This window comes from Podarcis liolepis, assembly GCF_965112155.1.
Source record: "Podarcis liolepis genome assembly, chromosome: 15".
NCBI classification, from domain to species: Eukaryota; Metazoa; Chordata; class Lepidosauria; order Squamata; family Lacertidae; genus Podarcis; species Podarcis liolepis.
Window position 1 is genome coordinate 9,217,489 of NC_139566.1, and position 23,585 is coordinate 9,241,073.

General features: G+C 45.9%; 1 protein-coding gene across 1 annotated transcript; it reads left to right on the top strand.

Annotated features, from left to right (window-relative positions):
* Positions 1-2,747: 2,747 nt before the first annotated feature.
* Positions 2,748-16,845, top strand: LOC310693846 (uncharacterized protein). Its single transcript, XM_083476232.1, has 5 exons — positions 2,748-2,896; positions 4,884-5,031; positions 8,044-8,194; positions 14,120-14,268; positions 16,579-16,845. Exons 2-5 carry the CDS (start codon positions 4,891-4,893, stop codon positions 16,741-16,743), a joined length of 606 nt encoding a protein of 201 aa, XP_083332358.1. The 5' UTR covers positions 2,748-2,896; positions 4,884-4,890; the 3' UTR covers positions 16,744-16,845.
* Positions 16,846-23,585: the final 6,740 nt, after the last annotated feature.

A 23,585-nucleotide genomic window follows, 5' to 3' on the forward strand; every position in this document is an offset into this window, starting at 1 on the left:
TTAGAGCAGGATGCCAGACTAGATGGCCCTTTGGCCTGATCCAGCACACTCCTCTTATATTGTTTACAGTGGTACCTCGGGTTAAGTACTTAATTCGTTCCGGAGGTCCATTCTTAACCTGAAACTGTTCTTAACCTGAAGCACCACTTTAGCTAATAGGGCCTCCTGCTGCCTCCGCGCCCCAGAGCACGATTTCTGTTCTCATCCTGAAGCAAAGTTCTTAACCTAAAGCACTATTTCTGGGTTAGCGGAGTGTGTAACCTGAAGCATATTTAACCTGAAGTGTATGTAACCCGAAGTACCACTGTATTTCTATTTATTAAGAGTATTTTAATTTCAGTGTGGGACACCTAAGAACACGTGGAACGTGTGCAACAAATAAGATCCAGTGTTGGTTTAGTGGTTAGAGCATCGGACTGGCACCCAGGAGACCTGGGTTCAAATCTCCACTCGGCCGAAGAGCTCATTGGGTGATCTTGGGAGAGAGAGAGAGAGAGAGAGAGAGAGAGAGATGCCTTACAACTTGCAGGCTGAATTTGGCTTGCCATGCCAGTTATTGAAATCCACGGTTAATTATTAATATTTTTAATCAACCAGTCAATTATTGCATATTTACCAGTGAATTTACCCCAGCCCAAATGCTAGCTGAGGGCCTTCTGAAACTCCCTTGAGTGCCAGAGATAGATAGATAGATAGATAGATAGAGAGAGAGAGAGAGATGAATGGGATCATCCAGCCAAGAGCTTCTCTTTTCTCTGATCGCTCCAGGTGCAACAGGTAACCTTCAGTTACAAACAGGACATCTCTCTTTTTTTGCAAAGGAACTTTCCACAAAGCAACACATCTAGGCATGTTGTTTTCTGCTACATATGCCATTTTAGGCATGCTTAATCCTAGTACAGTGGTATCTCGGGTTAAGTACTTAATTCGTTCCGGAGGTCTGTTCTTAACTTTTCTTAACTTCACTAAACTGTTACCTGCTCTGCAAAGTGTCGCTCTTCTTGTGCGATTTTTCTCCTGCCATGATAAATCTTACCCAACGAACAACGCTTTGCAACTTCCAAAATGTCACTTTGTGCTGCCCACGTACTCTTCAGTTTGAGATATTGAGAGCTAGAAATTTAAAAAACAAACAATCCAGAGGTGTGAATGTGATGGGAGTGGCTGCTGCACAAAGCGAAACCTCACTCAGCTCTCTGAGAAACAGTTGTTGGTTTTTTCCAAATACAGTGGTACCTCGGGTTAAGTACTTAATTCGTTCCAGAGGTCCGTTCTTAACCTGAAACTGTACTTAACCTGAAGCACCACTTTAGCTAATGGGGCATCCTGCTGCCACCGCGCCGGCGGAGCACGATTTCTGTTCTCATCCTGAAGCAAAGTTCTTAACCAGAGGTACTATTTCTGGGTTAGCGGAGTCTGTAACCTGAAGCGTATGTAACCCAAGGTGCCACTGTACAGTCATACCTCGGAAGTCGAACAGAATCCGTTCCGGAAGTCTGTTGGACTTCAAAAATGTTCGAAAACCAAAGCACGGCTTCGACCAAAGCTCCTGCAGTCAGTCAGAAGCCGTGGAAGCCCTGTCAGACATTCGGCTTTCAAAAGAATGTTCAAAAACCGGAACACTCCCAGTTTTCGATTGTTCAGGAGCTGGAACGTTCGACTCCCAAGGTGTTCAGGAACCGAGGTACGACTATATGTGCATTTTGGGACATGTTTCACAGCTGTAGAACTACGCTACAAAATTCAGAGGAGTGGGGCTATCAAAGGAGAGCTGTCTTTCAATTCACATATTGTTTCTGAATACGCGGATCCCATTCTCCCTGTTTGGGGCAGCCACCAAGATTGCCAAACTTAGCCTGGGACATAAGAACAGAAACTGATCCTTCCTGAACCAGGCCAATGACCCATCCAGGGTTGCTGGAAAAAGGACGTCCTTTTGTCCCAGGTCGCAAGGTGGTTAGATTGGTCTCAACTAGGGCCAGGGCCTTTTCAGTACTGGCCCCGTCTTGCTGGAACGCTCTGTCCCAAGAGACCAGGGCCCTGCGGGACTTGACATCTTTCCACAGCGCCTGCAAGACAGAGCTGTTCCACCTGGCCTTTGGTTTGGACTCAGTCTAACCCTTGTGTTTCCCTCCCCTTATGGTCTTGATCTATTGGCTACTTTTAAAATGAGGCTGCATTTTAAATTGCATTTTAACCTGTATTTTAAATTGGTTCCCCCCCATTATGTTTTTACTGTGATTTTATTGGTGTTAGCTGTCCTGAGCCCGGCTCTGGCCAGGGCGGGCGGGGTATAAATAATTTTTATTATTATTATTGTAGTTGAATTCTTCTTACTGATTTCCCAGGGACAACTAGTTGGCCACTGTGAGAAGATGATGCTGGACTAAACACACCACCTGCCTGATTCAACAGCCAAGCTCTTCCGATCTTCTTACTCATGGTTCCCCCAATCAGAAGGGGTTAAGCGAGGCGACTGAACCATCAGATTCCATGCGCCTCGCGGGATCTGCTCAAGTGTCAGATCGCATCTCGGGGCGGCACATCAGCAGCCTGTGACCTGTCAGGATTCGAGGCCAGTGGCCCATGTATGGAGCCTGATGAGGTTACACACCTGGCTGGGCAAAAATGGGGCGGCGGTGGGTGATGCGGGATGGGCGAGGGACAGGCTGGTTGGTTGGTTTGCCGTGTCCAGAGAACCCCATGAGCCAATCAGCTGTTGGGCAGGGAAAACACTCCACAGATGATGTGCTTTGTTATTGGCCAATACAGAGTCAATCAGGTCTGGTGGTACTTTGGGAGGCTGGACCAGGAGAAGGTATAAGGGCCTCCATCGACTGTACTCAGACAACGTCCCTCTACTTTGGCTCCAGAATCCGTGCTGCCGTTCTTCTTGGTAAGTCTCTTCCTGTCCTTCCTTCCATCAGGAACTCAAAACAGCTGGTGGTGTGTGTGTTTTTGTGAAGTCCTGAGAGGAGATGTCCCCGATAGAGCCCTCCAGGGCCTTGGACCGAGGTCAAGAGACAGATGCTTGCAAATTCTGTAGAATTCCCCTTCTTTGTGGCTCAAATTCTTGTGTTGGGGAGGATGCCTTTTCATGTGACTCAGCCAGAAATGGGACTCTGTACTTTGGTAAGGGAAAGGTGGTGAAGGATGCTAGGATGTTCTGGAGATGTTGGCATTGGGGGCCCATCCCATTAGAGCAGGACAGAGGGACATACGGCTCTGCCAGGCTTTATGGACTCCCAAGTTCCTCTAGACCCATCCTCCCTCACCATGGCCAGAGTTGTGGCCTGACAACATCTGGAGAACCAGGTGTCCTCTAGGCTTGCTTTAGGAGAGGACCATACCTCAGTGGTAGAGTGCTTCCCTTCCATGTGGAAAGATCTCCCAGGCTCAAACCACTGCCCACCTCCAACTTTTAACAAGAGGATCAGGGAGGAAGGAAAGTCTAATTGTTAGACTGCTAAATGCTAGGTGCATCAATGGTCTGTCTCAGTGCAAACCATGCTCATCCTACCCAGAGCAGACCCACTGAAATCCATGAGCGAGACGAACTCAGGTCCATTAACGTTAGTAGGTCTCCTCTGAGTATACCCCACGGTGCTCATCCTTTCTGTTTATAAGATATACTGATAGCAAATTCATTCTACCAATTATGGGTCCTTGTGTAGCCAGAACAGGACCAGCCATGCACAAGAAGAATGTGTTGGTGTTCTGGGGGGAATCTTGAGGTTTGCAGAGATCCAAAACTTTAGGATGTGGGGATCCTAATGGGGGGAAAGCCACCCCAAACAACCCACAGAAGATACAGGATATGCAGTGGTCACAGAATCTTGACCGGCTGTTGGGAGATGGAATGAGGGTGTTGAAAACCAGGAGAGAAATGGAATGGCGTATCCTGCAAGAGGGTATGGCTGACAGGCTAGAATCATGGAGCTGGAAGGGACCCCGGAGGTCATGTAGTCCAAGTCCCTGCAATGCAGGAAACAGCGCTAAATAATTCCCAGCAGGTGGCCACCCAACCTCTCCTGATAAACCTCTCGTGATGTAGAGTCCAGCACCTTCCAAGGTAGTCCGTTCTCCTGTCAAACATCTCTTACTGTCAATAAGTTCTTCCTGATGTTTAGGTGGAATCTCATTTCTTATCATTTGGGTCTTACCCTCTGGAGCAGCAGAAATCGAGTTTGTTTGGCTTTCCAAAAAAAATTATTGATTTTCCAAAAAAAATTGAACAAACAAATAAACAAACAAACAAACATAAATCTCCACCGTATTTAAACCAATCTTAGTAACATTGTTAAGTGACTTCCTCGTATCCCCCTGGTTGAATTTCAGTGTACATCATTTTAACAGTTTTCCAAAACTAATATTATTATAAAATTAACTTAATCACTTAACATCTTTTTTTTCCTTTCCAATTCAGTATTAAACCTATTGATTCATCACGTTACATGTTTAAATCCTAAGCCTATCTGATATTTGCAAGCTTTTCCAATTAAGTTAACTTAACATGTTTAACTAAATAGTCTTTAAATTTCATCCATTCTTCCTGATAATCCTCCTCTGGTCACGGACTCTTCCAGTCAGGTCGGCTAGCTCAAGAAATCGAGTTTGCTCTGTCCTCCATCTGAAAGCCCTTCAGAGATTTGAAGGTGGCTATTGTGTCACCTCCAGGTCTTCTCCAGGCTAATTCCACCCAGCTCCTTCAACCGCTCCTCATAAGGCTTGGTTTCCAGACCCTTGATCATCTTAGTCACCCTTCTCTTCAACCATCTGTCTGTCTACCCTACAGATTTGTCTGTCCATTCCTCTAAACACACGCTCCTTGGTTCTTTTCCCCTTGGATGTTCCCACTTCACTCTCCCCTTGGTCTTTTTCAGGTTCACCATGGCGACTCCTTTGGAAAAGTGCTTGGCCACCATCGTCGCGACCTTCCACAAATATTCCGGGAAGGAGGGGGATAAGTACAAGCTCAACAAGTCGGAGATGAAAGAGCTCCTGATGAACGAACTCCCCGCCTTCCATGGCGTAAGTCCTTCCAGCAAAACAAACCCCTGGGATGTTAAGTCGTCGTTTGCGCAAAAACATTCGGATTAACTGGGAAGCGTGTAGTGCATGTCTGGTGATGTCAAAGTTCAACGAAAAAATCAGAAGACCCAGTGGATCCATTCTCTAATCAGTTCATGCATAAGGTCCATATATGTGTAAGTGTCTATTCCACCTGTCTGTTCATAGAGTCCCAAAATCCACACAAAAGGTTGTTACAGTTCCACAGAACCCTTTCACAGAGTCCAAGGCAAGGATTTCCAGAATATTAGCTTTGTTTTGCCGTCCTGGGCTTCGTCAGTTGTACAAACTCATATATAATATCATAGGACAGCAGATACAACTATGCTATAAGATCCACTGTCCTATGATATCATATATGAGTTTGTACTACTGATTCCTGCCAACCTGGCAGTTTGAAAACACGTCAAAGTACAAGTAGATAAATAGGTACCACTCCAGCGGGAAGGTAAATGGCGTTTCCATGCGCTCCTCTGGTTCGCCACAAGCGGCTTAATCCTGCTGGCCACATGATCCGGAAGCTGTACAGCGGCTCCCTCGGCCAATAAAGCGAGATGAGCGCCGCAACCCTAGAGTTGGTCACGACTGGACCTAATGGTCCCTTTACCTTGTACTACTGATAAAGCCCAGGATGGTGAAAAAAGGCTAATATTCCGGAAATCCTTGTCTTAGACTCTGTGAAAGGATTCTGTGGAACTGTAACAACCTTTCGTGTGGATTACTGGATTCTATGAACAGACAGGTGGAATAGATACTTGTATGGACTTTATGCATGAACTGACTAGAGAATGAACTGATCCACTGGGTCTTCTGCTTTTTTCGTTGAACTTTATGAGCTACTTCTGTTGAAATCTACGATTTAATACAATGAATAGTGTGCCTTATTTATTCAAACGTACAGCCGGTTACGTCTTGTGTGTTTATTGAATATGCTTCACGTAACCAGAGGTTTGTTGTTGTTTAGTGATGTCAAAGGACATGGTGAGAGGCCTCTGTGTCGCATCTCGAATCCAGACCCTGCTGATTAGCTTGAAACTGTAATATCCAGAAGGCAGGTCGTGAAAAGGGTAGGGCAGATGATATTTTGAATTAGTGGATCTTGGTGTCTTCAAATGGACAGTTAAGATAGCTGCCTGCTTTATCTTTTGGGGGGGGGGAATGATGGGGTGTTTTACTGCCCCAGTCCGCTAACATTGGCCTTTTACCTGTCTCAGGAAAGAGGAAAGAAAGTACATTTTCACAGAGCGCATTGTTAAACTTTGGTACGCCCTCTGATAGGAGGCGGGGTGGCTACCAAAATACAGTGGAACCTTGGTTCTCGAACTTAATCCGTTCCGGAAGTCCGTACGACTCCCGAAACGTTCAAAAACCAAGGCACGGCTTCCGATTGGTGCAGGCGCCCCGGAAACAATAGCTGACAGCCGCATCGGACGTTCAGCTTCTGAAAAATGTTCAAAAACCGGAACACTTACTTCTGGGTTTTTGGCCTTCGGGAGCCGATTTGTTCATCAACTAAGCCGTTTGAGAACCAAGGCTCCACAGTAGATGACTTTGAAAGAGGATGGCTAGGCTTCTGAATCCCAGCTGCTGAATACCACTGGAAGGGAGACAGGTCTTTTGCGCTTGAATCCTTCTTGCATTGGCCACTGGGGGAACAGGATTCTGAGCTAGATGGGCTCTTGGCCTGATCCAAAAGGCTCTTATTTTTTATAAACACACCTCAATGCATTTCTGGGGCATTTTATGCTGAAGATGTGTCTTTTTGCTTTAAGATGGAAAACGGTAAGTGGTAAGTGGCTGAAATTTGGGGAAGGTACTGGTGGCAATCTGTGGTCATATCCTAGAGCAGGGCTCTGCAAACTTTTTCAGCAGGGGGCCGGTCCACTGTCCCTCAGCCCTTGTGGGGGGCCGGATTATATTTTGAAAAACAAAATAAAAAATGAACAAATTCCTATGCCCCACAAATGCTCCAGAGATGCATTTTAAAGAAAAGGACACATTCTACTCATGTAAAAACATGCTGATTCCTGGACCGTCTGCGGGACAGATTTAGAAGGCAATTGGGCTGGATCTGGCCCCCGGGCCTTAGTTTGCCTACCCATGTCCTAGAGGGACGAACCCAAAGGCCTATGTATATGTAAACTGCTCAATGCAGAGGCATCTAAGGTAAATTCTGGATGAAGTTTAAGATTTGTGTGCTACTGATCACTATAACCACAATGTGACCTGATGGCGGTCTGTGTAATACTGTTTGTGTCTTATTATATATCATTCGTATTTTTTCTCTTCTCTATTTTTCTTCTTTAAGTTCTGTTTCATCTTTTCTTCCTTTCCCTTCTCATTAAATTCACAAATTAAATAAAATTAAAAGGCTTGTAACAGGGGAATGTCCAAAGAAGTAGTGCAAAAGAACTTGGGCTTACAGTGGTGCCTCGGGTTACAGACGCTTCGGGTTACAGACTCCGCTAACCCAGAAATAGTGCTTCAGGTTAAGAACTTTGCTTCAGGATGAGAACAGAAATCGTGCTCTGGCGGCGCAGCAGCAGCAGCAGCAGGAGGCCCCATTAGCTAAAGTGGTGCTTCAGGTTAAGAACAGTTTCAGGTTAAGTACGGACCTCTGGAACAAATTAAGTACTTAACCTGAGGTACCACTGTATTTAGTTGCCTGCCTTCTCAGTGTACCTGTTGCTTGGCCTGTTTGAGTGGATCTTTAGTTAAAATGGTTATTATTATTATTATTATTATTATTATTATTATTATTATTAAAGCACCTCTACTCTTTGGCAAAAAGGATCCCAGAGTTATCATAAGATTATTTTTTTTAAAAAAATCTCAATGCAATCCCAACCCTCCTTTTTACAAACAAAAAAAAAAGACACAGCATGAAAGGAAACGGTGAGGAGGAAGGAAGAGAAAAACAGGCTCTGAATTATTGAAGCTAATGGTTTCCTTTTTTCTTTCCAATGCTCCCAGAAACGGATGGACGGGGCAGAATTCCAGAAGATCATGAATGACCTGGACCACAACCGGGACCAGGAAATAGACTTCCAGGAGTTCTTGTGCTTCCTGGCTTGTGTGGCGATGGGATTCGACGAATTCTTTCGGGGTTGCCCCAAATGCCCACTCCCCAAAAAATAAGCCCTGGAGGATCACACTTGCAGTGTCTTCCCATTTAAATTCATAACAATAAAATTTTCTTTTTAATATTAACCCTGACTTTCCTGTCCTTTTTTCCCTTGGTGGTCACTTGTCAGGGCACCTTATGTAGAGGATTCCGTAATTCACAGAAAATTGGATGGTGGCAAAAAATTTCTCACAGGGACTAGTAGCATGGATTGAGAAAGGGGTGGTGGGAGCACAGGGGTTAGCTCCACCCCCTGTGCAAGTCAGGTGACAGGTGACAGGGTAAAGTGCTATTTAACCCTCTCTTGCTGTGAATGGTGATGAGGCATTGGCAGAGCTGTCCGTTTATAGCAGCCTTTCTCAACCTGTGTGTCCCCAGATGTTGATGAACTACAACTCCCATCACCCCTAGCTAGCAAGGCCAGAGCTCAGGGATGATGGGAGTTGTAGTCCAACAACATCTGGGGACCCACAGGTTGAGAACTGCTGGTTTATATGCTTTCACTGTTGAATGGCACATTGGAGAACCTTTGGCTCTGCTGCCATGTGGGAGATGAATATCCTGTTCTGCCCGTTCCTGTGGAACTCCCTCCCACCAGATTTCAAGGAGATAAAGGAACTACACAACTTTTCAAAGACATATGAAAGCAGCCCTGTATCAGGAAGTTTTTAATGTTTGACGTTTTATTATGTTTTTATAAGTTCTGGAAGCCGCCCAGAGTGGCTAGGGAAACCCAGCCAGGTGGGCGGGGTATAAATAAGAAAATTATTATTGTTCTATTCCTAGCCGTGATTCCAGAAAAAGAAAACTCTGATTACCAGATAATCCATGCCAGATTTTCCACCGGATTTAGTGGGTTGGAGAATATTCTGGGATGGAGGCAGTAATGAGCATTTGAGATGTACGTCTGTGTGGATCAGAGAGAGGGGGGAGACAGGAGATGCTTGCTGTTTACTCTTATTTGGTGTCTACAATTAAAGCGGGGAGTGAGGTTGGAAGGTGACCGTCTCAGTGCATATAGGCAGGCAACAGACCACAGCAACGCAGGAAATGAACCACCCAAGGCACGAAGCAGCCTGGCAACCTGAGAACAGTCCAGATACCTGGGTGGGCCTCTTTCCACACACCTGTTTGGCAGGTTTCGACTCGAAGGCCTGAGGCTGTGTCTCCAACTGGGACTGGGGGTTGAGGGAACAGCACTCAGATATGTTCTCAAAGGAAGAAGAAGAAGAAGAAGAGTTTGGATTTGATATCCCGCCTTTCACTCCCCTTCAGGAGTCTCAAAGTGGCTAACAATCTCCTTTCCCTTCCTCCCCCACAACAAACACTCTGTGAGGTGAGTGGGGCTGAGAGACTTCAGAGAAGTGTGACTGGCCCAAGGTCACCCAGCAGCTGCATGTGGAGGAGCAGAGAAGCGAACCCGGTTCCCCAGATTACGTGACTACCGCTCTTAACCACTACCCTCCAGACAGAAATCGTTACTCACCATGAGTACAATGGCAGTCCTATCTGGAGGGTAAAGGTAAAGGTAAAGGGACCCCTGACCATTAGGTCCAGTCGTGACCAACTCTGGGGTTGCAGCGCTCATCTCGCTTTATTGGCCGAGGGAGCCGGCGTACAGCTTCCGGGTCATGTGGCCAGCATGACTAAGCCGCTTCTGGTGAACCAGAGCAGTGCATGGAAACGCCGTTTACCTTCCTGCCGGAGCAGTACCTATTTATCTACTTGCACTTTGACGTGCTTTCGAACTGCTAGGTTGGCAGGAGCAGGGACCGAGCAACGGGAGCTCACCCCTTCACGGGGATTCGAACCGCCGACCTTCTGATCAGCAAGTCCTATGCTCTGTGGTTTAACCCACAGCGCCACCCGTGTCCCTCGAGGGACTGAACCTCAAACCTTCTGAATGCAGAGTAGATGCTGACGCCTTCCCCTATGACAGAGCAACATAGGAAGCTGCCTTAATTGAGTCAGACCACTGGTCCATCTATCTCAGTAACTGCCTGCACTGGCCAGCAGAGGTTCAGGCTTGGCTGCATTCCTGGTCCCACCTAGAGTTCCCGGGGGGTGAAACCTGCATACAAAGATCTACTTACCCAATGCAATACTTTGGAATGAACACAATAGGCTTCCTTCTGGTGACCTCCAGATGAGGTTGGACTCCAACTCCCATCAGCCCCCAAGCAACATAGCCAACGGTCAGGGTCTCAGGGCTGATGGGAATTGTAGCCTATCTGTCCGGCAGCAGCTGTCCATGGTTTCAGACGGAGCCTTCGGACCTTCCGAGTGTCCCTGTTTCCCAGGGATTTACAGAAGCCGTCCCAGTTTCTGATTTGATCCCAGAATGTCCCACTTTTCCTTAGGACGTCCCTATTTTCACTGGAGAAATGTTGGAGGGTATGGAATTATGCGACCCCCACAAGCCAAGGAGATAAGTAACTATGCAACCTTTAGAAGACATCTGAAGGCACCCTGTATAGGGACAGTTTTTAAATATTTAATGTTTTATTGTGTTTTACACACACACACACACACACACACAGTGGTACCTCAGGTTACATATGCTTCAGGTTACAGACTCTGTTGACCCAGAAATAGGGCTTCAGGTTAAGAACTTTGCTTCAGGATGAGAACAGAAATTGGGCTCCGGCGGCGCGGCAGCAGCAGGAGGCCCCATTAGCTAAAGCGGTGCTTCAGGTTAAGAACAGTTTCAGGTTAAGAATGGACCTCCAGAAGGAATTAAGTACTTAACCCAAGGTACCACTGTATACACATATCATTTTCAACAGTAATTAAACATACTTTTACATCTTATTCAATTTTTTTGACTTCCATCAGTCCTGTCTGAAAATTTCCAATCTAATCTCTTAGTATGCCTTTCTTATCTTCCCTATTACATTTCAAACTCATAACCAATATCTCTTATCTTTTTCTACTTTGTACCACTTCGTATATTTCTCCTTACAAAACTTCTTGCAGTCCTACTAGCATAATTTGTTGATTACAGCTGCTCTTCAAATAATTCATATACTTCTTCCAATCTTCTGTAAATCTCTGATCCTGCAGGTTTTGAATCCTTCCTGTCATTTTGTCCAATTATGCATAGTCCATTAATTTCGTCTGCCATTCTTCTTTCGTCGGAATTTCTTCTTGCTTCCATTTCTGAGCTAACAATACTCTTGCCGTTTTATTATGTTTTTATATATTGGAAGCTGCCCTGAGTGGCTGTGGCAACCCACAGTGATGATGGGCGGAGTACCATCATCATCATCAGCAACAACACCCTAGAGGTCCCAGGCCCTAAGGAAGTTAGATTAGCTTCAACCAGTGCCAGGGCCTTTTCAGCACTGGCTCCGGCCTGGTGGAACGCTCTGCCTCATGAGACCAGGGCCCTGCGGGATCTGATTTCTTTCCACAGGGCCTGTAAGACAGAGTTGTTCCACCTGGCCTTTGGCTTGGAGCCAATTTGATTCCCTCCCCCTCTTTCTTTTTCCTTTTTCCTTTCTCCTCCTGTGATGAGGCTGCATTTTAATATTTTAATGTTTCAATATTTTAATGTTGTATTTTAATCTTGTTTTTAAGTTGTATTCATTCAACTTGTTTTTATTATTGCTTGTTAGCCGCCCTGAGCCCGGCCTTGGCTGGGGAGGGCAGGGTATAAATAAAAATTATTATTATCATCATCATCATTGAACAGGACATCCCTATTTTCATCGGGAGAATGTTGGAAAATATAGTCTTTCCCAGTCCAACCTGGAGGTGGCAGGGACCAAACCTGGGGCCATCTGCATGCAAAGGTTCTACCCTGTCGCTGAGCCCTTCCTTTGAGTCATGTTCCCACACGCACAGGCTGCCTATCCAGGCTTCAGAGACAGGCTTTCGGCAGATCCAGTTTATTATTTCGTAAGCACTGCAGGGATGGGAATAATAAACATGTCCCTGTTGAAATCTAGGCTTCCATCTACAACATTCCTAACATATGCTAGGCTTTTGGAGTCACTCTGACAGCAGAAGCATTCGGTTTTTTTAAAAAGGATATTTTCCCTCTCTCTGCTTCAGGCTCTGCTGGCGAAAGGGACAAGAAGAGCCTCGAACTCAGGGCTTGCTAGGAGCAAAGAGGTGGCTCGGAGTCAAGGGTTCCCACTGCAGAACTGAGCACGAGACACCGGCATTTCTGGAAGCGGAGGCTATGCAGAGCAGTTGTTTACTGGGCGCCAGAAAAGAAACATTCGGCTGAGTTTACATCGTAGTTTCATACGGCTGGGTTTCTCCCTCTACTTAGCTGGGTGAGTCATTCCCCCCCTTCTCTTCACCATCTTCTAAAAACAAACAGCTGTGCTGGCCAGGGCGGCAGGGAGTCCAACAAAATCTAGAAGGGCACAAGTTCCCCATCTTTGCTTTACTAAGTGCATTCAATAGTGATCCCTGATTGGTTGGGACATGATTGGTCTAGGACAGTGATGGAGGAAGTCTATGGGGTACCCCCAGATGTTGATAGACTACTGCTCCCATTGTCCCTTGGCTACTCGCCATGTTGTCTGGGGCTTGTGGGAGTTGGAGTTTAGCAAGATCCAGGAGGCAGAACGTAGGAAACTGCCTTCTACTGAATCAGATCATTGGTTTGCCTAGCGCAGTGCTGTCTACACTGACTGGCAGCAGTTCTCTAGGGTTTTAGGCAGAGAACATTCCCGGCTTTAGCCTGGAGATGCCATTGGGGCGTAGCTGTCAACGTTTTCCTTTTTTAAGGGAAATTCCCATATTCCTAATAGGATTCCTCGCAAGAAAAGGGAAAAGTTGACAGCTATGCATTGGGGCTTGAACCCAGGACATTCTTCATGCAGAGCAAGGGCTCAGCCATCGAGCTAGAAGCCCTTCCTTCTTGCAAGGAGACCAGAGCATCTTAGCTACCCACGTCTTATTTTGTTGCATGAGGACACAAGAATCACCCAGCAGGATTAGGTCTGTGTCCCATCTAGTCCAGCATCCTGTTCTCACAGTGGCTAGCCAGATGTCTGTGGGAAACCCTCAGCAGGACCCGAGTGCAAGAACACTCTCTCCTCGGCCCAGTATGCCTTGGCCCAGTATACCTGAAGGAGCATCTCCACCACCGTCGTTCAGCCCGGACAGTGAGGTCCAGCTCTGAGGTTCTCCTGGTGGTTCCCTCACTGAGAGAAGCGAAGTTACAGGGAACCAGGCAGAGGGCCTTCTCGGTGGTGGCGCCCACCCTGCAGAATGCCCTCCTATCAGATGTCAAGGACATAAGCAACTATCTGACTTTTAGAAGAAGACATCTGAAGGCAGCCCTGTTTAGGGAAGTTTGTAATGTTTTATTGTGTTTTTAATATTCTGTTGGGAGCCGCCCAGAGTGGCTGCGGAAATACAGCCAGATGAGCGAGAGAGAGAGAGAGAGAGAGAGAGAGAGAGAGAGAGAGAGAGAGAAATAAATAAATAAATAAATAAATAAATAAATAAATAAATATTATTATTATTACTACTACTCCTGCAGTTTGCAGCAACAGAGGTTCAGAAGCATTAGAGTGGTACCTTGGGTTAAGCACTTAATTCGTTCTGGAGGTCCATTCTTAACCTGAAACTATTCTTAACCTGAGGTACCACTTTAGCTAATGGGGCCTCCCGCTGCCACAGTGCCCCTGCCAAGCGAGTTCTGTTCTCATCCTGGGGCAAAGTTCTTAACCCGAGGTACTATTTCTGGGTTAGCAGAGTCTGTAACCTGAAGCGTCTGTAACTCGAGGTACCACTGTACTTCCTCTGACCGTAGAGAAAAGGGCACAGTCATCGTGACTGACAGCCGTTGACAGCCTCTCCCTCCATGAATTTATCTAGCCTGCAAGTCCAGTTTTGTAACCACTGAGGGCTGAGTTCTAATCCTACTCCTCTCTCTGCATCTTCCTTTTTTCCCCCTCCCAGACATTGAGATGCAAGCTCCCCTTGAGGAGTGCCTGGGGATTCTGGTGAACACCTTCCACAAATATTCCGGCAAGGAAGGAGACCGGCTTAAGCTCAACAAGGCTGAGATGAGGGAGCTGCTTCTCCATGAACTCCCCACCTTTGTCAGGGTGAGATCCTACGGCAATGGCATTTTCCCATTGTACTGTGGAGAGTGTATTAACTTATGGTCTGTGTGTGTGGTTTGGGAGCTGAACGGTCAGGGGAAAAACAATGCTGTCCAGGGTTGTAAAGACTGCGGAGAGAATAACTGGGTGCACTCTTCCCACCCTGGATCAAATCTACGCTTCCAGGTGTCATAAGAAAGCTACAGAGATAGTGCAGGATAGTGCCCACCCCGGAAATGATCTCTTTCAGCTTCAGCCTTCTGGAAGAAGGTACAGTAGTACCTCTGGTTGCGAACGGGATCCGTTCCGGAGCCCTGTTCACAACCTGAGCAGAACGCAACCTGTGTCTGTGCATGCGTGTACCGCGATTCGCCGCTTCTGCGCATGCGCGTGACGTCATTTTGAGTGTTTGCCCATGCATGAGCGGCAAAACCCGGAAGTAACCCTTTCTGGTACTTCTGCGTCGCTGCGGGATGCAACCTGAAAACGCTCAACCTGAAGCAAACACAACACGAGGTAGTAGATAGGTAGCCGTGTTGGTCTGCCATAGTCAAAATAAAAAAATTCCTTCCAGTAGCACCTTAAAGACCAACTAAGTTAGTTCTTGGTATGAGCTTTCGTGTGCATGCACACTTCTTCAGATACACTGAAACAGAAGTTGCCAGATCCTTCTATATAGTGAGAAGGTGGGGAGGGGTGTTACACAGAAGGGTGGTGGGAATGGGAGATAGGCAGATAGCTGGGAGAGCACGAGGTATGACTGTACAGGGTTATAAAGACTAGGATTAGCCACCTGAGAAACAGTTTCTATCCAAATGCGATTTTTGTTTTAAACGCAGTATAAGGTAGTCTTTAGGGACGCAGGTGGCGCTGTGGGTTAAACCCCAGAGCCTAGGACTTGCCGATCAGAAGGTCGGCGGCGAATCCCCGTGACGGTGTGAGCTCCCATTGCGCGGTCCCTGCTCCTGCCCACCTAGCAGATCGAAAGCACAGCAAAGTGCAAGTAGATAAATAGGTACCGCTCCAGCGGGAAGGTAAACGGCGTTTCCATGCGCTGCTCTGGTTCGCCAGAAGCGGCTTAGTCATGCTGGCCACATGCTCCCTTGGCCAATAAAGCGAGATGAGCGCCGCAACCCCAGAGTCGGCCACAACTGGACCTAATGGTCAGGGGTCCCTTTACCTTTTAAGGTAGCCTTTATGCGAATATATTGTATTCAATTGTGGGGTATCAGAGTTTTTAGGGGCTAACCAGGCTGGGATAGCAGGCTTGTGGGTTTTTGAATGACTGGTGTAGATTTTTTCAATTTCGTTGTTCTGTATGGGACAACGACAATAAAGATTATTGTATCGTATTAAAGACTTCCCTTCCGAGGTGGTGGTGGGGGATGGAGGGAGGTGGTGATCATTCTCATCATTTTATTTGTATGCCGCCTTTCCATAGCTAAAAACCTCCTCAAGGCGGCTTACAACATAGAATCGTACAAGGGACCCAAGGGTCATCTAGTCCAACCCCTAGATGCAGGAATCTTTTGCCCAACGTGGGGCTCGAACCCACGACCATGAGATTAAGAGTTGTGCTCTACCGATTGAACTATCCCTGACGTGAAAAGATATACATAACTAGAAACATAGTAAAAGTAGCCACAGACAATAAATAAAACGTATCAAAAAGTACATGACCGTAATTGAACCAGTTCCATGTGTATCGTTCTAAGATCTAAAAATAAAGATGCAAAAGCTAATATCAGTAACGGCAGCAGCAACAAAATCCAACGAAACCCCCTAAACAATAGAAATAATGTTGCCATACATCTTTAGGGTCTAAGTCAAGGATAAGGGAACTGGATTGAGTACTTGGAACTCGCAAAGCTTTGGAGCACAGAATCTTCCTTATACAGAGGCAGGCCAACTAGTCCATCTATCTTAACATACTGACTGGCAGAAGTGGCTCTCTCTCAGCACTTCCCGAAGATGTATTGGGATTGAACCTGGAAGCCTCTGGGTGCAAAGGAGGTGCTTCACCCACCGAGCCATAGCCCTTAGTCTCTCCCCACCATGAATTAATGGAACTGAAGGTAAGGAGAGCAGGTACCCGGAGGGAAGCTTTTTCCAGGCGGACCACTCCCAGCGTCATTGCCAGGCATAGCTGAATAAAGTTTTTGTTTCAGATCTTTTGTTGAATCTTGCACTTTATGCCTTAAAACCTGAATTCAACACACACACACACACACACACACACACACACACACACACACACACGGGGCATCGGTACTATGCAAGGAAATCTGCTTTACTCTCATCTCTTTCTCGCAGGGCAAGATAGACGAACCCGGGTTCAAGAACTTGATGAAGAAACTAGATGAGAATGGAGATGAGGAACTGGATTTCCAGGAGTACGCTGTCTTCTTGGCTCTCACCGCTTCCCTGTGCAATGAGTTCTTCCAGGAGTGCTCAGATGAGAACAACCGGAAGAGATGAGGTCAGCGTTTCCAAGGGGACCTCTTTCACTGTTACACCAGCCTGACCAAAAACCTGCCAGGAGGGGCTGACCGTACAGTAATAAAGATTATTCAAATTGTGTGTGTGTGTGTGTTCTTTCGGCTGGCAATTTTTAAGTCAAGGCTGAGGGCCACATTCCCTTATGGGGGACACAAGAGCCCTGAGAGATTCTTTTGTAGGTTCTCCATCGGTCGGAGAAAAGAACAGAGGCCAACCAGAGAATATTGAGAAGCAAAGCAGCTAGTAAGCCTGATCTTTATTGAACTGTTGCAACAGGGTGCTCCCCTCACACGCAGGAAAGGAGGAGTACCCCGAACAAAGGTGTGTGCGCCTTTATATAGACATTTTAAATTGCCCGCCTTGGAGTCCAAAACCACCCCCAGACACATCACACCTACATCACAGAAAGGGCGATCTACAGCAGAAATCTGAGTGCGTTGTTTATCTCCTGTCGTCATTTATTTCCTGTCTGGCAGGTTACCTATTAATGCTTACTTGATTGGAGACCCTGGGGAGCCTGGCTAGTCTTTTGTAGTGACACATACTGAGTTCCTGAGCCAGGTCACAGGCTCACCCTATTCATACACAGACATACCCTTAAGGCAGGTTTTGTGAAGGAAAAGACAATGGGGAGGCTTTTCCATTTTCCTTTGACCTTGCAGAGAAAACATTTGGTCAGTTTGGGAGCCAAAATGTCTCCAGGACTGCTTTCCTGTGCTGCTTCAGACATGTGGCTTATATATTTATATACATGTTTGCTTGGTACATTTATGAACATTTATTATATATATATGACCTTAATTTATGGGCAAATATCCAGGGGCCACGGGCCAGTGGTGGGCGGGGCCACAAGCAAAAGGGGCGGAGCTATTTTCTACAGCCCTTTTTCTCTCTATCCTCCACCTAGGCATGCAAGAGGCGAGATCAGAGTTCAGAGACACATCCCAGCCAGACAGAAACATTCAAGGAGGGTGTGAAGCAGGGGTGGTGATGGGATGTGCCTTTGGAGGGGGGGTGGGCTGAGGAGAGTTCTGAGGGCCAGGTAGAGATGTTTAGAGGGCCGCGTTTGGCCCTCAAGCCTGAGCTTCTGCACCCATTTTAAGCTGTGTGTGAGAATTCAGACCTAGGGAATAACTGGTTTCCAGGTCTCCATATTTCATTATTAGAGCATTTTCCTCTCCTTGTCCCCATCCTGCACTCAGCTCTCACCTGCGGCTCCTAGAAGAGTGGGAAATGTGGAGGAAAGGACAGAACAAAACAGCTGGAATCTGACACAGAAGCAACTTCACCACGCTGCAACATTTGGTTGCAGGTCGCTGCACGTCCCCTCGTTTCATGCAGCTGTGATAAAAGAGCAGGTACAAATCAGATGTTGAATGTCTCCACCCTGCTTAGCTGCTTATCTGTATTTAAAAACAAAAACAAAAATACTTGCAGAGTGGGTTTCAGTGGCACCAAGCGCAACCGCATGCATTGTGCAACGAAACATCCTGAAAGGGGTTTTTGCTTGTTTTTTCAAAGGAACCTCGTGACCGGCTTATTTATACCACTCTTCCTCAGAAGCCACAAGAGGGAACAGGTTTTGGCAGAGAAAAAGCGAGTTGCCCAGGGGTCTTCCTGTTTTCATCTCTGAAAATTGGGCGGGTAAAACAAGCAGCCCTGTTTCTTACAGGAGGAAGGACTGTAGATCATTGCCCTTGCTTTGCATGCGGAGGGCTCCAGGTTCGAAACCCGACATCTCCAGATAGGACTGGGAGAGACTCCTTGCCTGGAACCCTGGAGGGTGGCTGCCGGTCGGTGTTGACATCCCTAGCCCAGACCAATGGTCTGACTCAGTAGAAGGCAGCTAGCTAATTTCCAAAAGCAGCTGTTTATTATGAAGATGGCAATAACTTCTCTGTTCTTTAGGGGAAAGGCCCAGGGCTCAGGGGTGAGTCTCATTCTTTGCACACAGAATGTACCGGCTTCAGTCCCCATCATCTCCAGGCAGACCTGGGAAATTCTCCCTGCCTGAAACCCTGGAGGGAGGCTGCCAGTCAGAGCTGCCAGCCCTAAGCCAGATGGATTCAATGGCGTGACCGGGTACGAAAGCAAGTTCCTCAACATGAATTATCAGAGAGGGTATAATAGGTACCCCTCCCTGCTCCTTGTCATCAAGGAAGGTTAATTGTGGAAGGCATCTGACGCTGCTTCGGTTTTATTAAGAGTTTTCAACATAGGATGCAATAAAAGCGCAACTAGTCTAAAATAATAATAAAAATTACAGGAAAAAAAGAAGAGGAATAAAGAAAGAGAGAGAAAAGGGGGTGCAGAGGAAAAGGAAAAAAGGGGGGACCCAACTAGTCTAAAATAATAACAATAATAATAAATAATGCAGAAAAAAAGAAGAGGTAGAAAGGAGGAAAGGAGGAAATAAAGAGAAGGTGGGAGGAGAAGAAAAATGGGGGGGAAGGGGAAAATAATATAATAAAGCTCAAAGAGATAGATAGATAGATAGATAGATAGATAGATAGATAGATAGATGATAGATAGATAGATAGATAGATAGATAGATAGATAGATAGATAGATGATAGATAGATAATGATGATAGATAGATAGATAGATAGATAGATAGATAGATAGATAGATAGATAGATAGATGATAGATAGATGATTGATAGATAGATAGATAGATAGATAGATGATAGATAGGTGATAGATAGATAGATAGATAGATAGATAGATAGATAGATAGATAGATGATAGATAATGATGATAGATGATAGATAATGATGATATGATAGATAGATGATAGATAGATAGATAAATAAATAAATAAATAATGATAGATAGATAGATAGATAGATAGATAGATAGATAGATAGATAGATAGATAGATACATTATAGGTAGATGATAGATAGATAGATAGATAGATAGATAGATAGATAGATAGATAGATACCCCTCCATGATATCTTAATTTTCAATCCACATTCAGAGAATTGAATTCTCCCAGCTCTCATCTGGGAGAGCTTCCCTCTTCCTCAGTCTCACGCCCTGAGAAAATCCACCCTGACCTGCCTCTCACTGGTCTCTTCTTCTGTTCCATCACCTCTCTGTATCCAGAAAGATCTGACATTTCTTGGTGCAGGATATAAAACTGTGGAATCCCACCCCCTCCCTCCTTAGGTTAGACACCCCATATTTCCAAATAAAAATGTCACTTTCTCACACCACTGTGACACGGGACTCCCATGAAAGGCAGCCTCTCTGCCCATGAAGAATTGGGAACTGTGTTTGTCTTGGATAGAACTTGCATGTTTCTTTAAAAAAAAAAACCACTAACAAACTTTTGCCCAGTCTGAAGGCTGAGAAAGACACCCACAGAGCAGAACCACTGAGTTAGTTCCCATTTTTTTAAAAAAAGAAGAAAAGCCCTTGCTCAATTTTTCCATAGTTTTCCCCAAAACAAAACTGTTGACTCTCCTTCCTGCTTTCTCTTCTTATACAACCACCCAACCTACTTCCTAGTTCCACAGCAGCACACAAAATCTCTCGGGAGGAGCCAATTCACTTTTCCAGGGCACTTAAAAACAAATTAGCTTTAGATTTTTACACATTTCTCATATAAAACTGCATTGCACTCAGGTGGGCATAATTCTGCTGCATTTATAACTCTGACATGTTGTACAGTAATTGACAAAAAAGTTCATGAGCCAGAAGCCAGAGAGAGAGAGAGAAGAGAAGCATATAATTTATCTTCGTCCAAAAATGACACGTTATATGCACACCGGACACTATTTTTAAGACAGAGTGTTCTTGCTGCTTTCTTTAAGGGCAAAAGAGGGGAGGTGTTTTGTTTTTCCCCCTATTCTGATCTCATTCATGCTAGGTAGGCGGAGAGGGAAACATGCCTGATCTTAACAGGCCTCCTGTGAGATTATTTGGAGCACAATCCTGTACACACACTTCCCTGGTAGTGAGTCCTACTGAAGTCAATGGGGCTTACTTTTGAGTAGACAATCCAATGTAGGCTTGGGCTCTTTGTGCGTGTGCACATCACATAGTTGGACTATGGAACTCGCTGCCACAAGATAAGCAGTGGTGCTCATCAGCTTGCATGGCTTTAAAAGAAGATCAAACAAATTCACGGAGGAGAAGGTTGTCAATGGCTACTAGCCCACAATGGAGCCTCTGCTCTCTCTCCCATGTTGCAGGCAGTAAATGTTTCCAAATACCAGTTGCTGGAAACCGCAGCAGGGGAGGTTGCTCTTGTGCTCAAATCCTCCTCCTCCTCCTCCTCCTCCTCCTCCTCCTCCTCCTCCTCCTCCTCCTTCTTCTTCTTCTTCTTCTTCTTCTTCTTATACATTTTATACATTTTTATTGGTTTTTTTAACATATCATTTCCAACAATCATATAACATAACTTCTTATCTTATACAATATTTTAGACTTCCGTCAACACCTCCGATGATTTTCCATTCTTTATCACTTATTCTGCATTTCTTAATTTCTCTATTACTCCTAATTATCTTTCACTAATAATTCTCCTCATAGTCCTTCTTGCAATATTTCAAATAGTCCTCCTTACAAAACTTCTTGCAGTCCTACTAGCGTAATTTGTTGATTACAGTTGCTCTTCAAATAATTCATATACTTCTTCCAATCTTCTGTAAATCTCTGGTCCCGCAGGTTTCAAATCCTTTCTGTTAATTTATCTAATTCTGCATAGTCCATTAATTTCATCTGCCATTTTTCTTTCGTCAGTAATTCTTCAAGTCCTGCTTCTTAAGATCTTACAAATTTACCTGGCAGTAAATCCTACCAAGTTCAATGGAGCTTACATCTGCGTAGACATATATACTGGTATATGACTGTACTGCTTGAAGACACTCGAACTCAGGACACAAGGGAGAAACGTGCAAAGAAGACGGCACGCTTGGCAAACCTACACCATGATCAACTCCCACGCAGAAACCTATGTCCCCACTGTGGAAGGACGTGTGGATCCAGAATTGGCTTCCACAGTCACCTACAGACACACTGTTAAAACCGTGTTCATGGAAGACAATCTTACTCGGCTATGAGTGATCGCCGAAGAAGAAAAAGAAGAAGAAGAAGAAGACGGTACCATCAAGGGATCTTGTTTAAAGTACCTATGTACCACTCTTCATACATACATAGCCCAATAAGAATTTACCGTATTTTTTGCACCATAACACTCACTTTTTTCCTCCTAGAAAGTAAGGGGAAATGTCTGTGCGTGTTATGGAGCGAATGCCTGCGGGTGGCGGGGGGGATCTGCTGCAGTCGTGAGCAGAGGATCCATAGTTCCCCTTCCTTCCCTCCTCCATGGTTACAAAGCATGGATCCACATCGATCCTTAGGATTTTTGCATTGGGCTACTCCAAACTCACTGTCAGATCACATGTCTGTGGCCACAGCATGAACCACAAAAATCATATATTCACTATTTCGTTTAGAATATTTTTTTTCTTGTTTTCCTCCTCTAAAAACTATGTGCGTGTTATGGTCTGGTGCGTGTTATAGAGCGAAAAATACGGTACATTTTTTGAAAAAGCAATTCCATAATTAAAAGACTCCACACACCCGCACAAAACCCCCTCTGTGTTTAAAACAGAAGCACTTTCAGAATTCGCCCCAGTGAAAACACACATTCAGGCAAAAGAAGTGATAGCCCGGTCGCATTGCCCAGACTTTTCTGATATAGGTGGACTTCCAGCCTGTACCATGGCTGCTGACCAGGTGATTGTCATAGTGAGCCTGCTCAGTCCAGCGGAAACTCACCGATTAGGGAAAGCGGGGCATTGCCCCGCTGCCCACAGTCTGCCCTCAACCAGCCCCCACCATACTTCCTCCTCCTTAGTCTTGGGCCATATTCATGCCAGATTTCTAAAGCACTACGATATGACTTTAAGCAGTCACGGCTCCCCCAAAGGATTCTGGGAGCTGTAGTTTAAATAAGGCGCTGCGAGTTGTCAGGAGACACCCCTGTTCCCCTCCTGAAACTGCTCTGGGAATGGTAGCTCAGTGAAGGGAATAAGGACATCCAAACAACTTCCAGCATCCTTAACCAACTGCAGCCCCCAGGATTCCTTGGGGCAAAGGTGTCACTGTGCATCCTAGGACCCACGTACCTACAGGACCGCCTCTCCTGGTATGCCCCGCAGAGGACCTTAAGGTCCACAAATGACAACACTTTGGAGGTACCAAGTCGCAAGGTGGTTAGATTGGTCTCAACTAGGGCCAGGGCCTTTTCAGTACTGGCCCCGACTTGGTGGAATGCTCTATCACAAGAGACTAGGGCCCTGCAGGACCTGACATCTTTCCGCAGGGCCTGCAAGGCAGAGCTGTTCCACCTGGCCTTTGGTTTGGATTCAGTCTGACCCTTATGTTTCCCTCCTCTTATGGTTTTGATCTATGGGCTACTATTAAAATTGTATTTTAACCCGTATTTTAAATTTGTCTCCCCCCCCCCCCCATTGGGACGCGGGTGGCGCTGTGGGTTAAACTACAGAGCCTAGGGCTTGCAAATCAGAAGGTCAGCGGTTCAAATCCCCATGACGGGGTGAGCTCCCGTTGCTCGGTGCCTCGGAACCTAGCAGTTCGAAAGCACGTCAAAGTGCAAATAGATAAACAGGTACGGCTCCGGCGGGAAGGTAAACGCCTTTTCTGTGCACTGCTCTGGTTCGCCAGAAGCGGCTTAGTCATGACCCGGAAGCTGTATGCCAGCTCCCTCAGCCAATAAAGCAAGATGAGTGCCGCAACCCCAGAGTCGTCCACGACTGGACCTAATGGTCAGGGGTCCCTTTACTTTA